This window comes from Osmerus eperlanus, chromosome 5, assembly GCF_963692335.1.
Source record: "Osmerus eperlanus chromosome 5, fOsmEpe2.1, whole genome shotgun sequence".
NCBI lineage: Eukaryota > Metazoa > Chordata > Actinopteri > Osmeriformes > Osmeridae > Osmerus > Osmerus eperlanus.
In genome coordinates this window covers 3,143,596-3,168,030 of record NC_085022.1, presented here as the reverse complement: position 1 = coordinate 3,168,030, position 24,435 = coordinate 3,143,596, and the positions used below count along the sequence as shown (strand labels likewise).

The following is a 24,435-nucleotide window of genomic DNA, read 5'->3' as shown; positions in this document are numbered from 1 at the left end:
TTACGGCTAATATGACAGGGTGCAGGGCTGTTGAACTGAACAGAAGGTAAAGACTAGATATTAACTGTTATCTATATCAGCACACATAGTTCCTCAAGAATAGTAATCTACGATAGTTTTCACGAGGTGAAACGCAGTACAAGAGGGCAGGTGGAGGCCAGAATGATAAAAGATTTGTAGCCAATAAATTCCGATAAGGAGAAGCAGCAACGAGATAAGTTACAATAAATAATTATCCTTAGGTTTCAAAAACAGGCTTTCCTGTGTTAAAACTGTGAGTAAAAGTTATAAATCCAAGCTGCCAGCAGAAGGTCACTAGCTATCAATGCCAGAGGATATTGTAGCTATACAACAGACAGCCACTGAGTACAGACAGAATGGAACAGAGATATGGAATTTGACAAAGATTATCAAGGATCAATGTGACGGAGCTGGTTTACGGTTGAGCATGTTGTAGTTACTCAGTAGCCCTGGCTCCTCCTCCTAATCATCTCATGATGCGGATGAAAACACCAAGGGGAAAACAGGAGGGACAGTTACCTCTGTGGGGGGGAGAAGGAGAGAAACAGAGAGAGACAGAGAGAGACACAAAAACCCGCTCAGCTTCTGTTAAATTCCTGGTGTGTAAAACAACAGGACGACAGGACAGTGCGTGAAGGACTCTGACCTGGTTCCCATGGCTCCAGCCACGGTGACCATGCGAAGGTTGAGGAAACTCTGGGAGGATGAGCACACACACTCGCTCGGGGTGGACAGAGGAGAGGGCCGGTCGGTGAAAGAGCCACCTGTCCCTCCAAGGAAGCTGGCCCATTCCATAGAGGAGATCTTGAGGACTTCGACAGGTGTGCGAGAGGAGAGGCACCGCAGGTTGTCTGTTATCAGAGAGAACAAGCAGATTCATGCCCCGCCGTCCTTCACTGGTATGTGTAAATAGGTGGTAAAAGAGATTTAGAAAGTCGGAGATAAAGTCTGTAAAGAATTAGCAGATATTTCTTGTTTGTTATCATGTTACTACTGGTGCTTACTGTACACGTCCAGTATTGTAGACACTGTCTCTGGTCTTCAAATAAGGATTTCTGTCAGTTGAAAATCTCCCCATAACCTACCCATCATCTTAATAACTGGAAGTTTTGTTTAGCTTCTACTGGAGTATTCTGAATTTCCCGTCAGGGATAGCTCAAGTTCTATCTATCTAACTACCAAATATAACGTGAATTACAACATAAAACACATAAAAAGTCACACAGGATCTTCTCCTCTGTGAACAGAATGGACCGTACAGCATTCTGTAACCCCGGCCTTTGGCTGGGTCTGTGACCCCGCATCCCCTCACCACGGCCGAGGGCCCACCACTCCCTACCCTGGGGAGGACAGGGGTGCCGAGCTGGGGGTGTCCGGGACAGCCTGCCCTGGTCTCAGCCATGGTGAGAAGTGACGATGATGATGATGAATGTGATGATACTGACACAGATGATGATGCTTATTACGATGATGATTTTAATGAAAACTATGTGATAATGACATAGATGATGACGATGATTATTACGACGACGACTTTGATGATAATGACGTGTGTGTCACTTCCTTGCCCGTACTGGGTTTAAACTCAGGACCTCTGACTTGCGAACATGACCACCACCTTTATAACCAGCTACGCCACCGAAAGGGTTAGCTCTTTGATGACGCGGTTGGGCAGTGTTCATACTGGGGAGTGAGTCTAACTAATTGAACTGGGTTCCATCCACGCAGTGCAGAGGAGAAGGAGGCAAACCAGGGTCAGCTTCTCTGCCTCCCAGCTAGAGGAGCTGGAGAAGCTGTTCCAGGAAAACCATTACCCAGACGTCAACCTCAGAGACCAGCTAGCCTCTCGGCTGCAACTCACTGAGGAGAGAGTACAGGTAGGACACACACCTAGACACACCTGAACACATGCACTCGTTTATTATTAAAAACATACCTGAACACAGACAGACACTGAAAACTAAACTGGAGACATAAGTCCGGACATAGTTAAACACATGCATTTGATTGGAAGCCATTCCTAAACACATAGTCCTTACACGGACTGCATACAATACAAGTATAAGGGATGTGTGTAAGAAATCCTTTTGAGTCATTTTGAAATGTACCATTAGAAATTCTAGCTGGATATGTCAAACCCCTATCTCTTCATTTGCTGATGTGAAACAACAAATGGGCGTAGCTAGTTCAGGCATGGCACTCGGGCAGCGCGCGCCATCTCACCCATCGCCGTGTTCTCAACCCATAGGCTTAGCTGGATAGGCGGCGCTATAAAGTCGCACACGCGTCCTCGATTACCTTTGTGTCCTGCGCTGCTGCCACCCACCACCATCCCCTTCTCCCCCGTGTTGTCTGTCTGTTCTCCCCCATGTGGTCTGTCTGTTCTCCCCCATGTGGTCTGTCTGTTCTCCCCCATGTGGTCTGTCTGTTCTCCCCCATGTGGTCTGTCTGTTCTCCCCCATGTGGTCTGTCTGTTCTCCCCCATGTGGTCTGTCTGTTCTCCCCCATGTGGTCTGTCTGTTCTCCCCCATGTGGTCTGTCTGTTCTCCCCCATGTGGTCTGTCTGTTCTCCCCCATGTGGTCTGTCTGTTCTCCCCCATGTGGTCTGTCTGTTCTCCCCCATGTGGTCTGTCTGTTCTCCCCCATGTGGTCTGTCTGTTCTCCCCCATGTGGTCTGTCTGTTCTCCCCCATGTGGTCTGTCTGTTCTCCCCCATGTGGTCTGTCTGTTCTCCCCCATGTGGTCTGTCTGTTTTCCCCGTGGGGGATTTCACTTGCTGCTCCCTGCCTCACTGGAGAAGCAAATTCTGAATATTCATCAATCATGGATCAGACGTTTGTAGAGCCTCAGGAAAGTCCACCCTCTGGGCCTCCCCACCTGGCCCGTAGCGTGTCCAGCCCAGCTGCCAGGCCCAGCTCTGGGGCATGGGAGGCAGTTACCCCTGCTGGAGCAGGCTGGCAGCCTCCAGGTAGGGCAGGCTCTGGCATGCTGCAGTGAAGGCAGGGAGCGCTTCCCCATGCACTGTTCCGCAGTGTCTTGACTGAACTGTATCTATGTTTGCTTGACTTGACTGGAGACTACACGGCTGTGCCGACCATATCAGATAGCAATTTGAGATTAGACTGGATGTTTCTACCTTTTCTTATTATTATTACACATCTTCTTCTGCCATGGGAGTCTATGGCAGCCCCTAGAACCACATGGTCAGAAGTTGTGAAATTTGGCACACTCTTGTGCCCAGTCCCCTCATCAATTTCACAAAGTTTCATGTCTCCCATTCCAACCATCTAGCGCCACCAATGGGTCGCAATGCCACATTTTCCAAAATTAGGTATCATTGGATTCCCTGGATCAAGACAAGTTCAACGCACTCTATGACGTCATACCCAGTCATATAGATTCTCCTCCATTTTGAATGTTAAGGAGAATAGTTTTTTCGCTACTCCTCCTACAATTCTTCTTCATAATTGCCACAGATGATCTTCAGACCAAGCATCACAAAAGTTATCCCCTGGAGCTTTGATTTTCGCAACCGTTTGTTAGTTACAGACAATCAAATTCAGCAACTGATCTGGAAAAAGGGAAGTGAGGTCATATCTTAGCGAATCTTTGATGCATTGACTCCAAACTTGGTGTATGGATTCATGACCCTGTTGTTGAGAGGACCGAAAAAAGGTAGTGTCATTTGAGCTAGGGGGCGCTACAATAGGACAAAATTGTGTTTTGACCAATAACTGTTAATTTGTTTGTCGTATTTAAGTGATTCCTATGTCTCGTGATATCTTAGGAGATCCCGTGTCTGACGCATGTTAACTCTTGATACCAGACGAATTGATGAGGCCGAAATTTTGAATGAATGAATAAAACTTTTTTCCCTACTCCTACACAATGTATCCAATATTCACCAGATTTGGCACAGATTATCTTCAGACCACAATCACCTTGATATGTCAAAATATGACTGAATTACAGCTTTTTATACTTGGGTCAAATCTGACAACGCTTCCCACAGGAGATACGGCTTTTTTTTTTTTATACAGTAACTGAACACAGTCATTCCCAGCACTGAGAATAGCTTACTGGGATAAGACGGGTTCCTCTGAAGTGCAAGGTCTTAGGTACGAATCCATCCACAGTCATCAAGCATGTCATGATACTGGTTTATCTGTTTAGTGAAGCCAGGTATGCCACAGTAGCTGTCTAACAGTATAATCATAATGGTAATGATAATGTTTCATTCTCAGGGGATCTATACTCAAGAAGTGTCCTACCCCTCCTACAAAATGTATCAAATATTCACCAAATTTGGGACAGATTATCTTCAGACCACAATCACCTTGACATGTCAAAATAGGACTGAATTACAGCTGTTTAAACTTGGGCCAAATCTGACAACCGCTTGCCACAGGAAAAACTGCTTATATTTTTTACCAGTAACTGAACTCTGTGATTTCCAGCACTGAGAACAGCTCACTAGGATAAGTTGGTGTCCTGGCAACGGCAACGTCAGAGGTTAGAATCCAGCCAAAGCCGACGAGCTTGTCATGTCTCTGATTCTCTGTTTAGCGAGACTGTAAGCCACTGCAAAGGAAGCCAGGTACTCCGCAGTCGCTAGCTACCTGTAGTCAAGCTGTATATAGTCAATGCAATCCTCACACAAACTATCAAATGATTTTAGATTTTCGAAACCGTTTGTCCGAAACCATGGTCAAACCATTGTGGGACCAAGGGCGGGGTTTGAAATCTTTTTAAACTTCAAAAAGCGCCATTGTGTCCATAATCAGCAAAGCGCTTTCATTGCATATTATCAATGTTGTTGAAATTACATAGTTATGTTTACAGTTATTTATTGGGGGGGACAAATCATATTTTTCCCAGGATTGGGGGGGTCGTGTCCCCCCTGTCCCCCCCGGGATTTCCGCCCATGTATCTCAGCAAATCTTTGATGGATTCACGCCAAACTTGCTGAGTGTACTTGGAACCCTCTTCTGAGGATGTCGAACGTTTCTTCTGGGTCATCTGACCTGCTTGGCCACCCCATTGCTGCTTGCAGCTATATTTATTATATGTTATTATCATCATTATCACCATAAACGTATCGTTATGCACCTTCAGACCCAAGCAAATTCCTCGTATGTGAGAACCTACTTGACAATGAAACTGTTTTATCGTTACAGATTCGGATTTCAAAGCAGAGAGGACACGTTATGATTTCAGGATCTTTTTGTCTTTTCCAGATTTGGTTTCAGAACCGCAGGGCCAAATGGAGGAAAGCAGAGAGTCAGTGGGATCTGGAGATGGTGACCAGAGACCAGATCCACACATCCAAACTGGGCCTTCCTCATCTGCAGGTACAGAAGTATGCCTGTTGTGTGTTTGTGTTTAGAAAGAGGTGTATTGTTGATAAGGTCACGTTTGAAATAGGTAAAAACAAGCTGTTATCACACAAGATCACATTTTCTGTGAAGTGATCCAAAGATCTTACCTTAATGTATTTCAAGGATCACACCTTAAATGGTCTATCAACACTAACTTTATACCAACCCAACCATTAGTCTACCTGACTGAAGTTGTTTCACATCAACAAAGTTGCAATTGACTGTTTGACTGTTAGTGTTTGTGTGTATTTGTTGGATGCAATTATCCTCGGAAATAAAGTGCAGCCAAACCAGCCTGATCTAATCCGGTGCCATTTGTGTTTCATGGCTGCCAAAGGGTGAAGAGTCTAGGTCTCTCATATCAGCCGCTTCCTCAGCGGGGTACATCCACCCAGCACGTCTGCTAGCACCCTGTCCCAAGGACAACAGCTTCCTGACAGCTGAATGGGCCCCAGCCTGCTTACCTAAAACCTTTCAGCCAATAGCCTTGCACCTGCCCCCTCCCCGACCTCCCCTCTGCAACCCTTGGACCTTCCACCCCATCCCCAGATACGCCCTCAGCTGACAGGAAAAAAACAGGACCACATTGAACCTCAAAGAACACTGTATCAATATCCACTGGAAATACCCTTCTGGAACTGTTAAGCACAGCCTGGTGTTGAGGTGGAGTTGTGTTGAGTTGAGATTGTGAACAGATTATTAAAAAGGAAGTGAGGAAGGAAGAGTTGTACAATTTACTTTTTGGTGTCTACACACACTTGCTACTATTATGATAGTTTTTTTACATATCTATATATCAACAAAACATCAATGTCTTTGTTGACACTATATACAATTTAAATCTGTTTTTCATTTTAGGGGATTCAGTTTTGTTGATCATTGTCAGTTGACTGTTTTTTTTTGTGCAATCTTCACATGCAGTTCTACTGTACTGTTAGCTGCAGTGGCGGTTCTAGACTCTTTTTTTAAAATTATGATTTATGATTTTAAAATCATAAACGGCTCTGGCTCTCTCTTCCAGCTCCTCAGCTCTCTCAATACCTTGATATGTTTCTTTCACTTTTTTATTTACTGGGGCAAAAAAGGCTGCAATGTCCCTTCCTCGATTCAAATAAAATGATTTTTTTATTCAGTCACCTCAGGGGGGCCACGGGGGGGGGGGGGGGGGGGCAGGGACATTTTTACAGGGGCACTGGCCCCTGTAGGCCCCCGTGTAGAACCGCCACTGGTAAGCTGTGTTACAGTATATTTCACAGTTTTAATGACATGTCCTTAACCAACAGGCTAGCTTATCTATCATGACGCCATTCTCCTAGGAGATAAGATAGTGGGAACCTACAAATGAGTTGTCTTTTTGACTGTTCTTATTGTTGCTCAATGGGTTTATAGGTATATTGTTATACACACATCTCTCCTTATCTTAATTTGGGGTTGTCAGCTCAGGTTACATGCAGGTCATCCTCAACTCAATTTGACCCGAGTTCTAAAAATGGAACCAGAATATATGTCTTCCTTTCTTAGGTTTGAAGTAAAAAGCTATTTTGCTATTTTAATCTTAACAACTTTTTCCTGTGTTTTAATTTAGCAAACTACATTTAGCTACTTAGCTTCATGGCATATGCTTAAGTGACAATAAATGTGTTTTACCAAACTTTACCAAATATCTGCCCTTAGTTGTATTTTCAGTGATAATTCGTATAATTCTCTTGATGTACAGTAATAGAGTCTACCCCAGACTCTACCCTGAAATTTTTAATCACAACTTCAATCTGCAGATTTGAAAGCTTTGTTATCTGCAAGAAAGAGTCCGTCTTTTGCGTCTAGTCAGTCAAGACCTCCGTATGTAACTGCGTTAAGGAGTGTAAACTTTTCACCTCTGTGTTATCTGGGTTTACAACCCCCCTCTATGTTCTCTGTGCTGTAAAACACACATCTGAATGTACACTAACCCTGCATGGAAAATAAGACCGTTCAGGGAAGTTGCCTTGAACTTTTTTGGCACAATTGAGAATACAGTGTACACACGCGCACGCTCACACTAGAACACTTGACTTGATTCCCGCCCCCTCCAGGAGATGACGAAAAGTACAGTTTCCATCGATGAGCCGTCCTGTCACCGTCTGATGTGACCCGAGCATTTACGATAACGCTGACATCAGGTCGACCTTGATAACTGACAGGGATTTGCCAAGGGTCGTTTTCCACAGCAGGGAAGAGATATCCTGATATAAACTTCATAGTAGCCTATGGACATATTTACATGCAAATGTATTCTCGTTCAATTTTAAACATACTTAGGCTAATAACTGACAGGTGGGTATCAGCAGTCGATGTGAAAAGTGACTTTGACTCACTTTGATAATTAATAGTCCTATAATATGATGTTCTGATTATCTGATAAGCCAGTTCTGAGAATAACACAGCTGCCCCAAAAATCATATTAACGCGTCACAGGTGTACCTACGTCTTGCATCCTTAATGACAATCCAATTGCTCACGTTTGTTTTTGTTTCGGTGGTTATCCGCAATAGGCAGTCGAGCCTCCTCCCTCCCCAACACACGCGCACACAAACACACTCATTCACATCACACTTCTTCCCAGCAGTAAAGAGGGGGTGGGCTTACAGCGGTGCTTTGCGGAATCTTCCATCCTCCGCCTGCTGACTGTTCACAGCAGAAAGGAGACTGAGAAACTGGAGACAGGGAGACAGAGGCGATGGCAGCCGGCGGAGGATGCGGGGAGACCGTGGACCAGTACCGAGCGGAGGTGGAGCGGCTCACCCAGGAACTTGCGGAGGCTAACCGGGAAAAAATCCGGGCTGCAGAATGCGGTCTTGTTGTTCTGGAGGAGAATCAGACTCTAAAACAGCAGTATGCCGATCTGGAATCGGAACAGGAGACCCTAAAGCAGGAGTTGGAGCAATTACAGGAGGTATTTGTCTTTATTTATTCTAGACTAAAAAAATAATTAACCCGAATTCCGACCATCAAAATTAAGCTCACCAAACCCGCATTGTCAAAGCCTGTAATTGTCGGCATATATGACACTTGCATTCGTGGCATTTTTGAACAGTAAACTATTGAGATTGGGTGTGTTGATGTCTACATCCCCATCATTTTCTATTTCTGTTTCCACTGGACACTCATAAACTCACGGAGGCCTTTGTTTCTATAGAGCCATCATGATGCAAGTCAACCCGTTCACCACAGTGAAGCCGGGTCTTTTCGTTGCTAAAAGTGCTTCACAACACATCTTGTAGACGTTGAGGAGACGCAGCAGACCTGTGTCTTCCTGTGTGGGACAGAAGGAAGGTTTCCCTCAGGGCCGGGGCTGATGTTGTGTGTGGACGGCTAAGTTACCTATCGATCCAAGAGTCACGTTCAGCATTTTCATGAAGAACCTGTGATTAGACCCCAGATCCATCTTTGGCTCTTTGTTGATGTGGGACTTGCTTCTCTTGCCCCACACCCCTCATCTCCCCTGGGGCAGTGCGACAGAAGTGAGTGGGTCTGTGTGGAGGAAAGCACAGATACAGGTGATCCATCTGTCCAAATTTGCATCTAACACTGGTTCATCGAGGGGAGCTGTCCAGTAGAGTCAATAAGATGCTTTTCTGCCATGGCTGGCACACACTGTCCCTATAGGCCAGTAGTTTAGTTCTTGTGTAGCATAACCTTGTGACACTTATTGGTTATTTATGATTTAAACTACAGTGTGGACAGCGTACCTAGTGTAAACACATTGAAACAAAGTTTGCTGTGTGGGCTTCAGTTCAAGTTTGAATAATGTATGAGTGAGAGCTGACTCCGCCGGTCATTACTGCATACATGCATAAATACAGAGGGGACCAGACCTTCAAGGTCGTCATGGAGATGTAGGAGCCATAGAATCACGGCAGAAGAGAGAGACACAGAGAGAGAGAGAGAGAGAGAGAGAGAGAGAGAGAGAGGGAGAGAGAGAGAGAGATTGAAAGAGAGACAGAGGAAGACAGTGAGAGTCAGAGAAAAGAGAGAGTGTATTAGAGGCCAATCAGTAAGGGGGGGGGGGGGGGGGATTGAAGTGGCACTATAGAGAAGGTGTGTGTGTTGAGGTGAGGGGCAATGTCAGCCAGATATGGAGATGTGTCTCCTGTAAAGGCAAGGCCTATGTCAGTTTAATGTGCTGTCATCTTTTTTCACACACAGGTACATCAACACTGTGACTTACTGTCAAGGGGGAAAGATATGCCTGAGTACACGTGTGTGTGTGCCTCTATTGTGCCTCTATTGTGCCTCTATTGTGCCTCTATTGTGCTTCTAATGTGCTTCGATTGTGCTTCGATTGTGCTTCGATTGTGCTTCGATTGCGCTTCTATTGTGCTTCTATTGTGCTTCTATTATGCTTCTATTATGCTTCTATTGTGCTTCTATTGTTCTCTGTGACCCAGACCCATCTGGTCAAGCATTGCAGAGGTGAAGACAGAATTAGGTACCTTTGTATTGCAGAGATCTTACGTGATGCTTACTTGCATCTTTGAGAAACGACTTTGATGCCGTGTCACCATCTGTGCTCACGTTTCCATGTTCATGATAACCAGGATGTGCAACAGTCGCTCTTCATTATCAGTTTCTCTCTGTTTCTCTGAGACCAGAGAACTCTCCACAGTCTTTAGAGTCTTTGGAGGGAGTCTTTCTTTCTCTCCATCCTTCCATCCCTCCATGCCTCCAACCCTCCATCCATCCCTCCATCCCTCTATCCCTCCATCCATCCCTCCATCCTTCTATCCCTCCACCCATCCCTCCATCTTTCCTTCCCTCCATCCTCCCACCCCTCCATCCTTCCATCTCTCCATCTCTCCATCCCTCCACTCTGAAAGACCTCTATTGATTATCGTGTTCACATGGAGATAATGGGAGGATGGAGACAGCTGAAACCTGAGGACAGATGACAGAAACTCTCCTGAATTCCTGTTTTGTACTTCAGGGTTTTTTCAGTTTGCTTTTTCCAAACGGAAAATATAAACCCTATTCGCACTGACATAGTTTGACATTGTCTCGAGTGGTGAAATGATAGGTAATGCAAGCAGGGTCAATCCATTGGCGATGTGAGGGTATAGAGTTCTGTTTTGAGATAGATGGACAGTAGGTGTGTGTGTGTGGATGTGTGTGTGTGTGTGTGTGTTCTCTGAGAGGCAGCAGGCTGTGCTCAGCAGGCCAGGGTTGAAGTGAGCTCACACTGGACAGAAGACTGCATCATGGTAGCGTAACTCTGTAGCTACAGGCTAAAGAGCTCACGCCACTTTACATTATGACACGCATAGTTACATTTCAACACATCAAACTTCCACTCTTATCCAACTTCCCCTCCACCTACCCCATCACCAGTTTGACTTCATTATTATAAATACTGCACACTATAATGCACCTAAACACTGATATGGATACTGCTTGTGTTCGGTATGACAAGCCTTACTGATCAAAATGGATGCCCCCATCGCGGTCTTGATTTCCCAACCGCCTTTAACCTGATGAGTAATGGATGGAACATCTGTGATCATTAATCCGTCATGCATTGGGAATTACAGCTGTCTGAATTGGCCGTGGCCTGTCATGTAATCTGGGTCTGCTGGGAGAGGAGGAGGAGGAGGAGGGAGAAGAGGAGGAAGAGGGAGAGAGAGGAGGAGAGAGGGGAGGAGGATAGAGAGGAGGAGGAGGAGAGAGAGGAGGGAGAGGAGGAGGAGGTGGAGGTAGAGGAGGAGAGAGAGGAGGAGAGAGAGGAGGAGGATAGAGAGGAGGAGGTAGAGGAGGAGACACTCTCAACAGCAGAAGATGTTTATGGATCAATTGTTGAGTGATGATGTGTAGGATGATGAGAGAGAGAGAGAGAGAGGGAGAGAGAGAGAGAGAGAGAGGGAGAGAGAGAGGGAGAGAGAGAGAGAGAGAGAGAGAGAGAGAGAGGAGACAGACAGGGAGAGAGGAAGAGTGAGAGAAAGCAAGAGAAGGATAGAGGAGAGAGCGAGGGAGAGAGAGAGAGAGAGGGAGAGAGAAAAGGAAAGACAAATACGAAAGAGACGGAAAAAAGTGAGTGAGAGAGACAGAGGGAGAAAGAGACAGAGAATAAATAAGATAATAAAAGAAAGAGAACAAGAGAGTTATCAAATAGTGACAGAGTATTTCCCGTTGAGTGATTAGTGTCCAGGTTCATATTGTTTGTGTGTGTGTGTTAAAAATCAGCCGATTCCAGGTCCCTCTACTGTGCTGTTTTGCCTGAGTCATCCTCTCCTCCCGCTCTGAAATCTGTATCTTTGCATCTCATTCGATAAAGGCCTCTTCTCATTTAAAGAAAATGGCCTGATATTGAATCGCTTCCTAACAGAGAAACACATAAAAAGGGATGGTTGATAAATGAGGGCACTATATAAAAAGTAAATGAATATTAAGAGCCCGGTGTCATTATGACAAATTGACCAAGGCGTCTTCTTTGCAATTTCCCAGCATTTTGTGTACCACCACACTTCCCTGTTCTTTGTGGCATTATAAGTGCATAAGTGTGACTGTCTGCCTGCCTGCCAGCTTGTCTGCCTGCTTGTCTGCCTGCTTGTCTGCCTGCTTGTCTGCCTGCTTGTCTGCCTGCTTGTCTGCCTGCCTGCCTGCCTGCCTGCCTGCCTGCCTGCCTACCTGCCTGTCGGTCTGTCTGCCTGTCTGTCTGTCTGTCTGCCTGTCTGTCTGTCTGTCTGTCTGTCTGTCTGCCTGTGATGTTGTTGTCCTCCCGGGAGAACAGCCTACCTGCTTTTCACCTCCATCCCTCCATCCCTCCATCCCTCCATCCCTCCATCCCTCCATCCCTCCATCCCTCCATCCCTCGCTCTCACACTTCTCTATTTCACTTCCATCCTGCCATTCCTCTCGCTCCTTGTTAGTCAGAGATGCTGAGAGAGGAGCAGCCTCGATACAGTAACCGCCCTCTCTCCGCTTCTTCCCCCTGAGAGATGTCCGTCACCGCGCAGGGAAACGTCCAATCGGAAATCGGAACGGGCCTCTGCTCTGGCTTGATTGGTGGATGGGTCCCACTGCTTGTTTTTGATCCTGATGGAAATGATCGAACCTGATAACCAGAGAGCCGCCCCTCCCTCGTTGTGTGAGATCTCTGCTTACTTCAATGGACACCTGAGGCTCGGACGCCATTTTGTGCCTAGCAGGTTCAGTTTCTGCGTGTTGGTGGCAGGTACAAGGTATATAAAGGGCTCATCAAGTGACTTAAACGACACATTACTTGAAAAAATCTTATCAAGTGATCATTCCTTCAGCAGCTAAATGTACTTGTTTTAAGCACAGTCGAGCTCATAACGAATATTTTTGCTCTCATATTTGACAGGGCATTTTTGCAGTGACTCACAGAGTCTGTAGGAAGAGCCCTACGCAACATGTTCTAATGGCTTTTAGTGCTGCCGCTGCAGAGAGACGTACTTGCAGTGGAGATGGTGTGAGTAGAGTGGAGTGGTGGTTGAAATCTGCAGTGGCCTGTGCTCTGTTGTGTGAGTCTGTTCTCCACAGGGCTGTTCTCCCGGAACACAGGCTGATGTCATCCTCCTACAGGAAGCGTCCGTCAACCAATCGACCGTGTCTATGTCGCTCATCTTGTGATGTAGATAGGGCGGTGTTCCTATTTCTGCTGTTTTGATTGAATGCAAAAAAAAAACACACAGTTTTCATGCATGAGATGTGGGATGGGAGCTTGTTGTTTGTTCTACACGGACCCTGTCGCTGCTTGACTCTGCCGGGAGAGTGTACTGGCAGGGGCTGCGACCGGAGGTTGGTTGCTGAGTAGGCACTGCCTCCAGGGTGGAGGGGTGGGGGGGCTGCAGGGTGGGGGGGCCGCAGGGTGGGGGGGCCGCAGGGTGGGGGGGCCGCAGGGTGGAGGGGTAGGGGGGCCGCAGGGTGGGGGGGCTGCAGGGTGGAGGGGTAGGGGTGCCGCAGGGTGGAGGGGCTGCAGGGTGGAGGGGCCGCAGGGTGGAGGGGCTGCAGGGTGGAGGGGCTGCAGGGTGGAGGGGCTGCAGGGTGGAGGGGCCGCAGGGTGGAGGGGGCACAAGCCTGGCTGTCGTTCTGACATGGGGGAGTAGGTCACACACAGGGACGAGGCCTCCCTGGCCTCGTCACCCTGCACACACACACGTTCTACATCCACACACACACACACACACAGAGTGCTTCGGCTGCATTCCACGGCTAAGCTAGACTCGCACACATTCCTCTGTCGAGCAGGACAACGTGTGACTCAGTAGGAACGTCCTACTAGCTACCTGAACTGCCACACTTTCATAAAACGGTATAGTCAATCAAACACTGACTCAAATGACGTTATAAGACCTGATGACCTTTGATTTTATGTTTTCAAGTAAATCCGGTGGCAGGATTTTACAGTTGGGGAAACCTGAAACGTCACTCCTTTTTAACCTTTTTTAGATCAACCAAATGCTTCTTTCTGGGTTGTTACCACAAAGTCACAATAGTTAATGCATTCCTTCTGCTCTCAAATTAGTTCTGGTTCCTCTGAGTCTGTTACGTAACAGCCGGCCCACAGGGACACAGCCGGCACTAATGTGTTTGTTGCCCTAAGAGCAGGAAGCTTTTTATCCATCGTCCCCGCCTCCTGTTCGACCTCCCTGTTCCGCGTCCTCCGTGGTGTTCCGGGACAGAGAGGGAGTCTCCGTCCCCCCCGGAAAGCCCTGCCTCGTTACCCCTGGTTACCCCTGTCTCTGGAGCTCCTGTAGGGGTCACATGACGTCTCTGAGGGTGGCACCAGCTATTGGAGCAGAACATGGAGCAGGACTCTGTTAAGAAACGTTTATCAGGAGCCCTGCCGAGATCTTGCAGGTAATGACTGACTCCTGCATCAGGGAGGCAACAAGGCTGGTTGGCCTTCACGGCAGCCTGGACGGGATGATTTCCGGCATTACCTTTCCCTCATTCAACACACGGAAAGCTTTTATCTGAGGCTGTCCACCAGAACAGATAACTAACAGAGCCGAATGAGTTCAGAGTTGGAGGTTTTTTCTCTCTCCAGTTGTTACGTAATAATACGCTAATGTTACTGGACAAGAAGCCAGAGAAACAGTCCTTGCGTTGTCAGAAAAAGGACAGTTTGAATATGATCAAGTCTTGATGCAACAAATCAGTGGCAGATGGAGAGAAAGGGAAGAATTGGAAAAAGGAATGAAAGAGCACAAAAAGAGAAAATAAAAGTGGATTTATAATTATTAACCCAGCTTTTGCTGTGCTAATCTCCCCTGAGTGGTCCTGTGTTGAGGGAAGGTGTGTTTGGGAGGTCAGTGCGTGTCCTACAGGTCCTCCCTATAGACCAGAAGACATCTGGCTGGCTGTAAATCTCCCTGCACTGGCTTGGTACTGCAGTGAGAAGAAAGAGAGAGGGAGAGAAGGAGGGCAGCGAACAGGGGGAAGAGAGGATGACAGGCTTTACTGCCTCCCTCTCCTCCTCTCTTCCATTCTCCTCCTGCTCCTCTCCTTCTCCCTGACATCAGCAGGGGTTGGCCTGGGGGGAAAGGGGGTGTTATGAGCCCACCCCCCACCCTCCCCCACCCCCGTCTAAGCGTGTCTCTCATCCCTCCTGCAGCTACTGTTCTCTCCCCCCAGTCTCCCCCCCTCCTCCCCCTCAGTGCCCCCTGGGATAGCCCCTGGAGTGATGGTGGAGAAGGAGGAGGAGGAATAGGTATTGATTTCTGCTTGCATGATGTAAAAGCATATTATTGCTGAAATGCTTTGTGTTGGCTGGCACTTAGCATGCAGTCTGGGGCGGAGAGGGACGGGGGGGACGGGGGACATGCGCCAGCGAAGCCAAACAGATGGGCTTTAACGTGATTTCCTCAAAGTGGATCAGAGCCTCTGGTAAGTGAAAGCCAGCAGTGCATAACCACACGCTGAGAAGGTCTGGAACCCTAGAAGGGATTTACAGCCCTGCCTGATACTCTGCACTCTCCACTCAGTGACTGGCTTTGCCAGATACTGAATGGACACTTTCGTTGCCATACTATAGATACATGAATCTGGCTTTGCTTTGCTGCTGGTTGCACTTACAGTAAATACAAGGTGTGTTTTGTTCATACACTGAAGGTGTGGCTGCTGACCAGTGATAGCTTAGTGGCTTTGTAGATGGTCGTAGATATAAGCACAAACCCGTTTCAGGATTCCATCACATCATGAGAATAGCAAATGTATATGGGTGTTAGGGAATGCAGGGTGCTAGTTGTGTTGTGGACCGAGCCGCAGGCTCGTGCCTGTGTAGTTGTTGACCTCCGTGACCCCGGCAGCAGTAAAACCAGAGGAGACGGGATGAGGAGAATACAGATGGGTGGTCGTCTGGTCCTGTGTCTGACCTGCGGCGTGGGGACGTGGCGGGGGGCTGGGCGGGCTGTCTGGCGAGCTGAGAGGGTTGTTATGGGGGTTGTGTGTGTGTGTGTGAGAGGGAGGGATGTTTTGATTGTATAAAAAGAAGAGGACGGGTGCAGGTGGAGGGGAGTCGGGGGGGAGGGCAGGGGTTGGGAGGGAGGGATGGGGGTTGGGGGGAGGGCTGGGGTTGGGAGGGAGGGATGTAGTGATTGTGTATAAAGAGGAGGAGGGGTGAGGGGGAGTTACACTGCTCCGTCTTGCTCCAGAGAACATCTTTGTTTTGTCTCGTGTCGTTGTGACAGTGATGACTCACTAAGGAAGGAGACGAGCTGGAGAGAGGAGACGAGACGAGAGGAGACGAGAGGAGAGGAGAGGAGAAGGAGAGCAGAGGAGATAGAGAGAGATAAAGAAAAGAGTAGTTGGAGAGAGGAGAGATGAGGAGAGAAGAGGAGAGATGAGGAGAGAAGAGGAGAGATGGTGAGAGAAGAGGAGAGATGAGGAGAGAAGAGGAGAGATGAGGAGAGAAGAGGAGAGATGAGGAGAGAAGAGGAGAGATGAGGAGAGAAGAGGAGAGATGAGGAGAGAAGAGTCTCATGTATGAAACCAGCACGACAGGAATGCTATAGGAATCCCTTAGACCCTAACACGTTTACTCAATGACACAATACCTGTTTACGATACAATTCCGTTTTTAACATTAAGTCGATGCAGCCTCCTTAGACAGTCAACATCGTGTCTTATTCTCTGTGTCTCGTGGGCTGTGTCTCGTGGGCTGTGTCTCATTCTCTGTGTCTCGTGGGCTGTGTCTCGTGGGCTGTGTCTCATTCTCTGTGTCTCGTGGGCTGTGTCTCGTGGGCTGTGTCTCATTCTCTGTGTCTCGTGGGCTGTGTCTCATTCTCTGTGTCTCGTGGGCTGTGTCTCGTTCTCTGTGTCTCATTCTCTGTGTCTCGTGGGCTGTGTCTCATTCTCTGTGTCTCGTGGGCTGTGTCTCGTGGGCTGTGTCTTATTCTCTGTGTCTCATGGGCTGTGTCTCGTGGGCTGTGTCTTTTTCTCTGTGTCTCATGGGCTGTGTCTCGTGGGCTGTGTCTTATTCTCTGTGTCTCATGGGCTGTCTCTCGTGGGCTGTGTCTCATTCTCTATGTCTCGTGGGCTGTGTCTCGTGGGCTGTGTCTTATTCTCTGTGTCTCGTGGGCTGTGTCTTATTCTCTGTGTCTCGTGGGTGGTTCTCTGTCCTCGTCTGTCTCCTCCTGTGACTCTCGCATGAGTGAGTCAAGGTCCCGCTCGTTAGTCCTGTTAGTCTTCTTGAAGATTCATCTGGAGAAAGTTGTTTTTACAGAACTCCTTCTGCTGCAGGGGAATGATTCTGGAGAGACAAGACTTTCATGCCTGCAGGCTGCCGTATTGATCACTGTCCTACTTGTCTGTGTGCGTGTGTGTGTGTGTGTGTGTGTGTTTGTGTGTGTGTTAGAGTGTGTGTGTGTGTGTGCGTTTGGCAAATTCTGAGAGCACTGCAAAAAGATGTGCTCTCTCTGACAAGAAACGGTTTATTACAGCACCCGGACGCTGATGAAGAAAGTGTTTTGTCCGTCTCTTCATAAACGGAGTGACTAAGTTCAGTTAAATTCTGGATTTTAATACGTATTTATCAATCTGCAGATTGGGAGAGAAAACCAGACCTCTGACAATAAATGACAACACAACACCAGGCTTAGGTCTCAATCATGTCTCTCTCAGCTCCGAAAGCCGGAGGACCATCTTTTATAGGGCACAAGAATGTAAACATAGATTGTGACAGTCAGGCAGTAATGACGTTTCAACAGTCTCAGAGAAAGAGATTCACAGCTCCCAACACATGACAACTCTCAGACTAGAGAGTTCATAGTTGGAGCTCTCCTTGTAGTCATGACAAGGAACGTTTAGCCAGTACTTTCTCCTGACCCCGAACATCTATTAACCCTGACACATAGACACAATATACTCTTATTAATAGCAAGCTTACATGAGAACGTACTAACTAGTATCCAATGACTAGTTCTATTGATTAGTGAATAATGTAAGCACACAGGAAATCCCAATTTCTTCCACAACGCCCTCACTGAGTCCTTCTGGGACGGTTATGGCTGTTGCATAAGGAACCGAGTTCACCCCTGTTGACTGAGATACGTTTTCCTGAACAGATGTATGATTTCCTCTGTGTAATAAGTGGAAAAAAAATAATTAAGAAAACCACATAAAGCACAAATACCCATCTTAGTTCCTCAAGGGGATATTTCAAAATAATGAAAAACTAGTTTGATAAAACAACAAAACTGTGTTTTCTGTCTGTTTCCTGGCAGACTAAGATACTGTGCATCCCTTCTTCCATCACATTCCTTCTCTCCCTCCTCCCTGAGGTCATTAAATTCATCTAGCAACCTTGAGAAGCACTCCTCCTCTCCCCCCTCTCCTCCTCTGGGTAAAAGACTTTCCTCTGGCCTTTTATCCATCCCTCTAACCAACAACTACACCTCTTCCTCCCATCCCTCTCTCCCCCATCTCCCTCATCTGTGCCTCTCATTCCCTTCCCTCTCCATCCCTTCATTCTGCCCTCCCTACTCAACCCCTCCCCCCCCCAAGTCTGTCAGTCAGTGCCTGTGCTGTAGAATCAGGTCAGAAGGTCTGCCATGTCCTCCTCTCTCTCGTCTACATGACTGTTCACCACAGCCAGCCGGCCTATATCATTAACCCCAATCACCATCACTGGTGGGTGGATGCCCAGGTCTAGTTGGAGATTACTGACTGGGTTAAATGGGAGTTTCTGTGAGTGAGATTTCAGGAGAGGAGGGATTGAAACCGAACTGGATGCAGTTCACTGCATCCAGAACAGGGTCTGTCTCCCAGTGAATGTGTGTTAGTGTGGTGGGAGTTAATCCTCAGTGTTGACCCAGTGCTCCAGAGAAGAAAGAGCATGTAGGCACAGTAGACAGTGGAGTCTGTGTCTGTCTGTCTCCCCTCTCTCTCTCTCTCTCTCTCTCTCTCTCTCTCTCTCTCTCTCTCTCTCCTCTCTCTCTCTCTCTCTTTCTCTCTCTCTCTCTCTCTCTCTCTCTCTCTATCTCTCACTGTCTGGTATGTGACACAGCCATTAGCTGTGACTGTCTATGAGCCTGCTGGAGATGACACAGTTAGCCAACCAGCCTGCCTGACTGCCTGAGAACTCAACTATCTCTCTCTCTTCCTCTCTCTCACTTCTCTCTCTTTCCCCCCACTAACGACACTAACGGCTAATAAGAGAAAGCTGACTGTAGACTTTCAAGCCTTAACTGGGCCTCTGAGATGTCCCCAGCTGCAGACCCTGGTACGGTAGATAGGAGGAGAGGTGCAGGGAGGAAGAGAGAGATGGGTTTGCAGAAAGGAACCATGACAACAGAGTGAAAATAAAACAATACCAGCACCTGACCTTGGTTGTAGGACACAGGAGAACAGCAGAGCCAGGGATCGTTTTATCTCCTGGACTCTTGTCGCTCCAACTCCCTTCATCCCTATTTCTCTCTCTCTGTCCCCCTCTCTTCCTCCCTCTCTCTCTCTCTCTCTCTCTCTCTCTCTCTCTCTCTCTCTCTCTCTCTCTCTCTCTCTCTCTCTCTCTCTCCTCTCTCTCTCTCATCTCTCTCTCCTCTCTCTCTCTCTCTCTCTCCCTTCCCTCTATCTCTCTCTCGATCCCCACTCTCTTTTTTTCTCTCTCCAACCCTCCTCTTTCTCACTCCCTCCCTCTCTCTCCCTCCCTCTCTCTCCCTCTCTCTCCTCTTTCACCTTATTTTCTGTGTGACAGAGTGACTGGCTTTGAGTTGATGGAGAGATTCCAGGATGTTGGGCGAGTCAGACTGATGAGTCCTCTCCTCTCCTCTCCTTTCTTCTCATATCCTTTCTTCTCCTCTCTTCTCTCCTCTCCTCTTCTCCTCTCCTCTTTTCCTCTCCTCTCTTCTCCTCTCTCTCTCTCTCCTCTCCTCTCTTCTCCTCCTCTCCTCTTCTCCTCTCTCTCTTCTCCTCCTCCTCTCTCTCCTCTCTTCTCTCTCCTCTCCTCTTCTCCTCTCCTCTCCTCTCTTTCTCCTCCTCCTCTCCTCTTCTCTTCTCTTCTCTTCTCCTCTCCTCTCCTCTCCTCTCTGTTGGTTAGCTGGCAGTTTTGTTCAATAAAAGTATCTTTAAAGTCAAAGTCTCCTCTCCTGTTCTCCCTCTTCCCTCTCTCTCATCCCCCTTTCCTCACATTTTCTCCAGGCCCCTTTATTTCCAGTTTGGCAACCTGTGCAGTGGCACCACCATAGTGTGTGTATTGTGTGCACTAGTGGGGGCCTGTGAGTGTACTAGGGCCTGTGAGTGTACTAGTGTGTATGTGTGTGCGTGTGTGTTTGGTGTATTGGCATTGCCTGAGGTAGAAGCCATGTGTCTTTTTGGTGGGATCAGATCAGATCTTGTCTTATCAGTCTCATCTCTCTCTCATCTCTCTCTCTCTCTCTCCTCTCTCTCTCTCTCTCTCTCTTCTCTCTCTCATTCTCTCTCTCTCTCTCTCTCTCTCTCTCTCTCTCTCTCTCCTCTCAATCTCAGTTCAGTGCAGTTCTGTTCAATATGCTTTATTCACATGAATGTTCGTCAACAATGATGCCTACAGCATCCTGACAGACCTGCTAGCTGTTACTCAGCGTAAACAAAACACCACCCACGCCTCTCTCCGCCCGATCTTGAATCTAGATCGGACGGCTGCAGAAGCCGTAGCATCACACTGGGACAAACGCAGAGAGAGACCAACAGGGAGACATAAACAGGGAGAGACAAACAGGGGTTACGTAAGAGGCAGTCCCATCTGCTCACTGGCTGGTCAGGACGAGAGCTGAGCGTGGCCTCACACTGAGGAAACAATCTGCCTGCGATGAGACACTCTGTTGAGCATATGTTCTCTGCTTAGAGGAGGAGAGAGAAGAGAGGGAGGGAGAGGAGGGGGGGGAGAGGAGAGAAGAGGAGAGGAGGAAAGGAGAGAAGAGGCAAGAAGGAGACAGGAGAGGAGAGGAGAGGAAAGGAAAGGAAAGGAAAGGAAAGGAGAGGAGAAAGGAAGGGAAGAGAGAGCGTGACATATTAGAAGTCATCTTATGCAAGGTGAGCAGTAAGGCACATTGTTACATCATCACCCCCAGCCCCCTGACCAGCTATCACCCTCTACCCGTGTCTAGAGGGAACGTCGAGGCGGAACATGCAACCAAATAGGTGATTGACATTCTGGGAAGTGTTCCAGACGTTTCTCTTATCAGGGTAGAAATGAGCAGACTGGAGCCAAATTAAATCATTTATACAAGTGGAGCCAAATGCAGGGCTTTGGCTTGGCTGACCTCTGGACCCAGCACAGCACGGACAGAGCAGTGGACAGAGCAGTGGACAGAGCAGTGGACAGAGCAGTGGACAGAACAGTGGACAGAGCAGAAGACAGAGCAGTAGACAGAACAGTAGACAGAGCAGTGGACAGAACAGTGGACAGAGCAGAAGACAGAGCAGTAGACAGAACAGTAGACAGAGCAGTAGACAGAGCAGTGGACAGAACAGTGGACAGAGCAGTGGACAGAGCAGTGGACAGAGCAGTGGACAGAACAGTGGACAGAGCAGTAGACAGAGCAGTGGACAGAGCATTGGACAGATCAGTGGACAGAGCAGTGGACAGATCAGTGGACAGAACAGTGGACAGAGCAGTGGACAGAGCAGTAGACAGAGCAGTAGACAGATCAGTGGACAGAGCAGTGGACAGAGCAGTGGACAGAGCAGTGGACAGAACAGTGGACAGAGCAGTGGACAGAGCAGTAGACAGAGCAGTGGACAGAGCAGTGGACAGAGCAGTGGACAGAGCAGTAGACAGAGCAGTAGACAGAGCAATGGACAGAACAGTGGACAGAGCAGTGGACAGAGCAGTGGACAGAGCAGTGGACAGAACAGTGGACAGAGCAGTGGACAGAGCAGTGGACAGAGCAGTGGACAGAACAGTGGACAGAGCAGTGGACAGAGCAGTGGACAGAACAGTGGACAGAGCAGTGGACAGAACAGTGGACAGAGCAGTGGACAGAGCAGTAGACAGAGCAGTAGACAGAGCAGTAGACAGAGCAGCTTGCTGGACCTGGGCCTGAATGAGAGGCTGCAGGTGTTTCTACTAAACATGATGCGGAGTGTTGTGGTATGAGATGTTAACACACAGTGAATAGGGTTTATCCAGGACATCTGGTCACTGTCAAAACAAACAAACTGTGTTACTGTATTGAGAATGTAGAACCATAGACTATACTACATACGTTTTATGTAAAAAACCTTTGTTTTATAAATTTGTAATCTACTTTATGCAAATTATGGACTTTAATACCTTGAGTTGGGTGAACGAGATAGGCTATGCGTTTGTGAAACAGGCAAGGTTTGCTGACTAGTACATATTTATTCATTAGAACAGAGTTCTACAGTCCTGCAAATACCTCACATAACAGATTAGGATGATGATAGATAGGATCCATTTATAGACAAACCACCAGAGAAATTAATTCCCCCAATCATCTATTGATAAGCTGTCTCAAACAAGCCTTGGGAGTAACTCAGAGTGGCAGACAACTTTTTCCTTTAATCATCTCTACCACCAGGACCTTGATGTTTAGAGTCTTGTATCGTCCAGTTCTTCTCTCACCTGACCCTGGCCATGAGACCAAGCAGAGCCGCTTCAACGCTGACACCCCCATGGCCATGATAGTGTTAAAACAAGCCTTAGGTTAAATGGTCTTGGCCTATACTGCTTACCTGTCACAGTCTCGCGAGGGGTCAATCAAACACGCCCCATCTGTCAAGCCTCCAGTCTGATGATGAGTTTGTCTGCAGACAGGCCTTGGGTTTTACTGTGTGAGTCGGGCCAACAGCACGCCCACAGAACCTCTCTCCAGACAGGGACGCTGCATGATGAATCACCTGTCTGGAAAAGTTTGTATCACTTCCTGTGTAACTTCCTGTCCTGTACTTTTATCTCTCTCTCCTCTCTCCTCACCTCTCTCCTCTTCTCTTCTCTTCCTCTCCTACTCTCCTCTCTCCTCTCCTCACCTCTCTCCTCTTCTCTTCTCTTCCTCTCCTCCTCTCCTCTCTCCTCACCTCTCTTCTCCTCTCTCCTCCTCACCTCTCTCCTTCTCACCTCTCTTATCTTCCTCCTCTCTCCTCACCTCTCTTCTCCTCTCTCCTCCTCACCTTTCTTATCTTCCTCTCCTCTCTCCTCCTCACCTCTCTCCTCTCCTCTTCCTCTCCTCCTCTACTCTCTCCTCACCTCTCTTCTCCTCTCCCCTTCTCCCTTCTCCTCCACTCCCCTCCTCCCCTCCTCTCCTCCTCTCCCCTCCTCTCTCCTCCTTTCCTCTCCACTCTTCACCCCCCCCTCCTCTTGTAGATCATCCTCCCTGCTCCTCCTGGCAGCCTGTGGTCCTCTGGGTATAAAACAGCCTGCAGCATCTCTTACTCTTTAGACCAATGCCTGACACACACACACACACACACACAAGGTTACCTAGCTCCAGGGCTGCATGCTCCCCTCACCTTCACAGGGCCAGCTAGTGGGAGGGGGGGCATGGGGTGGGGTTGGGTTAGGGAGGGGCTCAGGTTCTCCCCCTGGGGGTGAATATGATTGGGAGGGTGTCTATCGTGTGTGTGAGGGGCTGACAGAGGGCCCAGTAGCCTGAGGGTTGAATCCATAATGAGGAGTGTCAGCGAGGGGATCACACAGGGGGACGGTCATTACCGCCTTGTTAGGCTCTGCCCTGGGACATGATATTAAACTTTAAACAATGTACACAATCCACCAACTTCTTTCATGTGGCTTCAGAGTGTAGTAGCTTTATTCAGGGACTGACTGTCTTGATGGGCTGGTGTGTGTGTGTGTCTGTGTCTGTGTGTGTGTGCGTGTGTGTGTGTGTGTGTGCGTGTGTGTGTGTGTGTGTGTGTGTGTGTGTGCGTGCGAGTAAACAGACACTGCTGTACAGTCATGATGTTATTTTAAGCGCAGCAACATAGAGGAGGAAGTTGGAGTCAGGTGGGTCAGATGGCTGAGCGGTTAGGGAATCGGGCTAGTAATCAGAAGGTTGCCGGTTTGATTCCCGGCTGTGCACAAATGACATTGTGTCCTTGGGCAAGGCACTTCACCCTACTTGCCTTGGGGAGAATGTCCCTGTACTTACTGTAAGTCGCTCTGGATAAGAGCAACTACTAAATGTAAGTTGCAGCAAAACTGGTTGTTTTCTCTGCTCCAAGTGTGTGTGTGCAAGCAGTGTCACAGTGCAATGTCTGCTCTGAATAACAGGAAGCAGATGGATGAAACAGGCGTTTGGTAGGACGTCTTTTCCTGTGAAGGGGGTCTGATATAAAGGAACCATCTGTCCCTCCTATTATGCATCCAAGCCCCCGTCTCCATGGATGAGCTGTGCTGAATCACTGCCCAGCCCCGGTCACTACCCTGGGGGGCTGCAGGCCCGGCTCTGGGTCTCTCCTGGGAAGTAGGGGGCCCCGGAGCGGGCTGCTGCCCAGCCTTGGCTCCTGTTCCCTGGGTCCAGCTGCGCCGTGGAGGGCCGTGCAGTGGAGCCCGGCTGAGGGGGTGTGGAGGATATTGGAGGATCACAGCTTTTGTTTCAGAGGGT

The 24,435-nt window shown here is 48.2% G+C and overlaps 2 protein-coding genes across 5 annotated transcripts in view; both read left to right on the top strand.

The window, feature by feature from the left end:
- Positions 1 to 595: 595 nt before the first annotated feature.
- On the top strand, positions 596 to 6,301 carry LOC134021752 (intestine-specific homeobox-like). Of its 2 annotated transcripts, none has more exons than XM_062462856.1 (5): positions 596 to 842; positions 1,269 to 1,424; positions 1,750 to 1,898; positions 5,258 to 5,371; positions 5,736 to 6,301. In XM_062462856.1, exons 1-5 carry the CDS (start codon positions 677 to 679, stop codon positions 5,961 to 5,963), a joined length of 813 nt encoding a protein of 270 aa, XP_062318840.1. In that variant the 5' UTR covers positions 596 to 676; the 3' UTR covers positions 5,964 to 6,301. The 2 variants fall into 2 exon arrangements, with proteins under 2 accessions (XP_062318840.1, XP_062318839.1); XM_062462855.1 differs by having other exon boundaries at positions 596 to 920.
- Positions 6,302 to 7,990: 1,689 nt separating this feature from the next.
- Positions 7,991 to 24,435, top strand: part of bicd1a (bicaudal D homolog 1a) — a 33,288-nt gene continuing 16,843 nt past the window's right edge. For all 3 annotated transcript variants that reach the window (XM_062461093.1, XM_062461092.1, XM_062461091.1), the window contains exon 1: positions 7,991 to 8,330. In XM_062461093.1, coding sequence (XP_062317077.1) covers positions 8,115 to 8,330 — 216 coding nt within the window. In that variant the 5' untranslated portion in view covers positions 7,991 to 8,114. The remainder of the gene's footprint in view (positions 8,331 to 24,435) is intronic.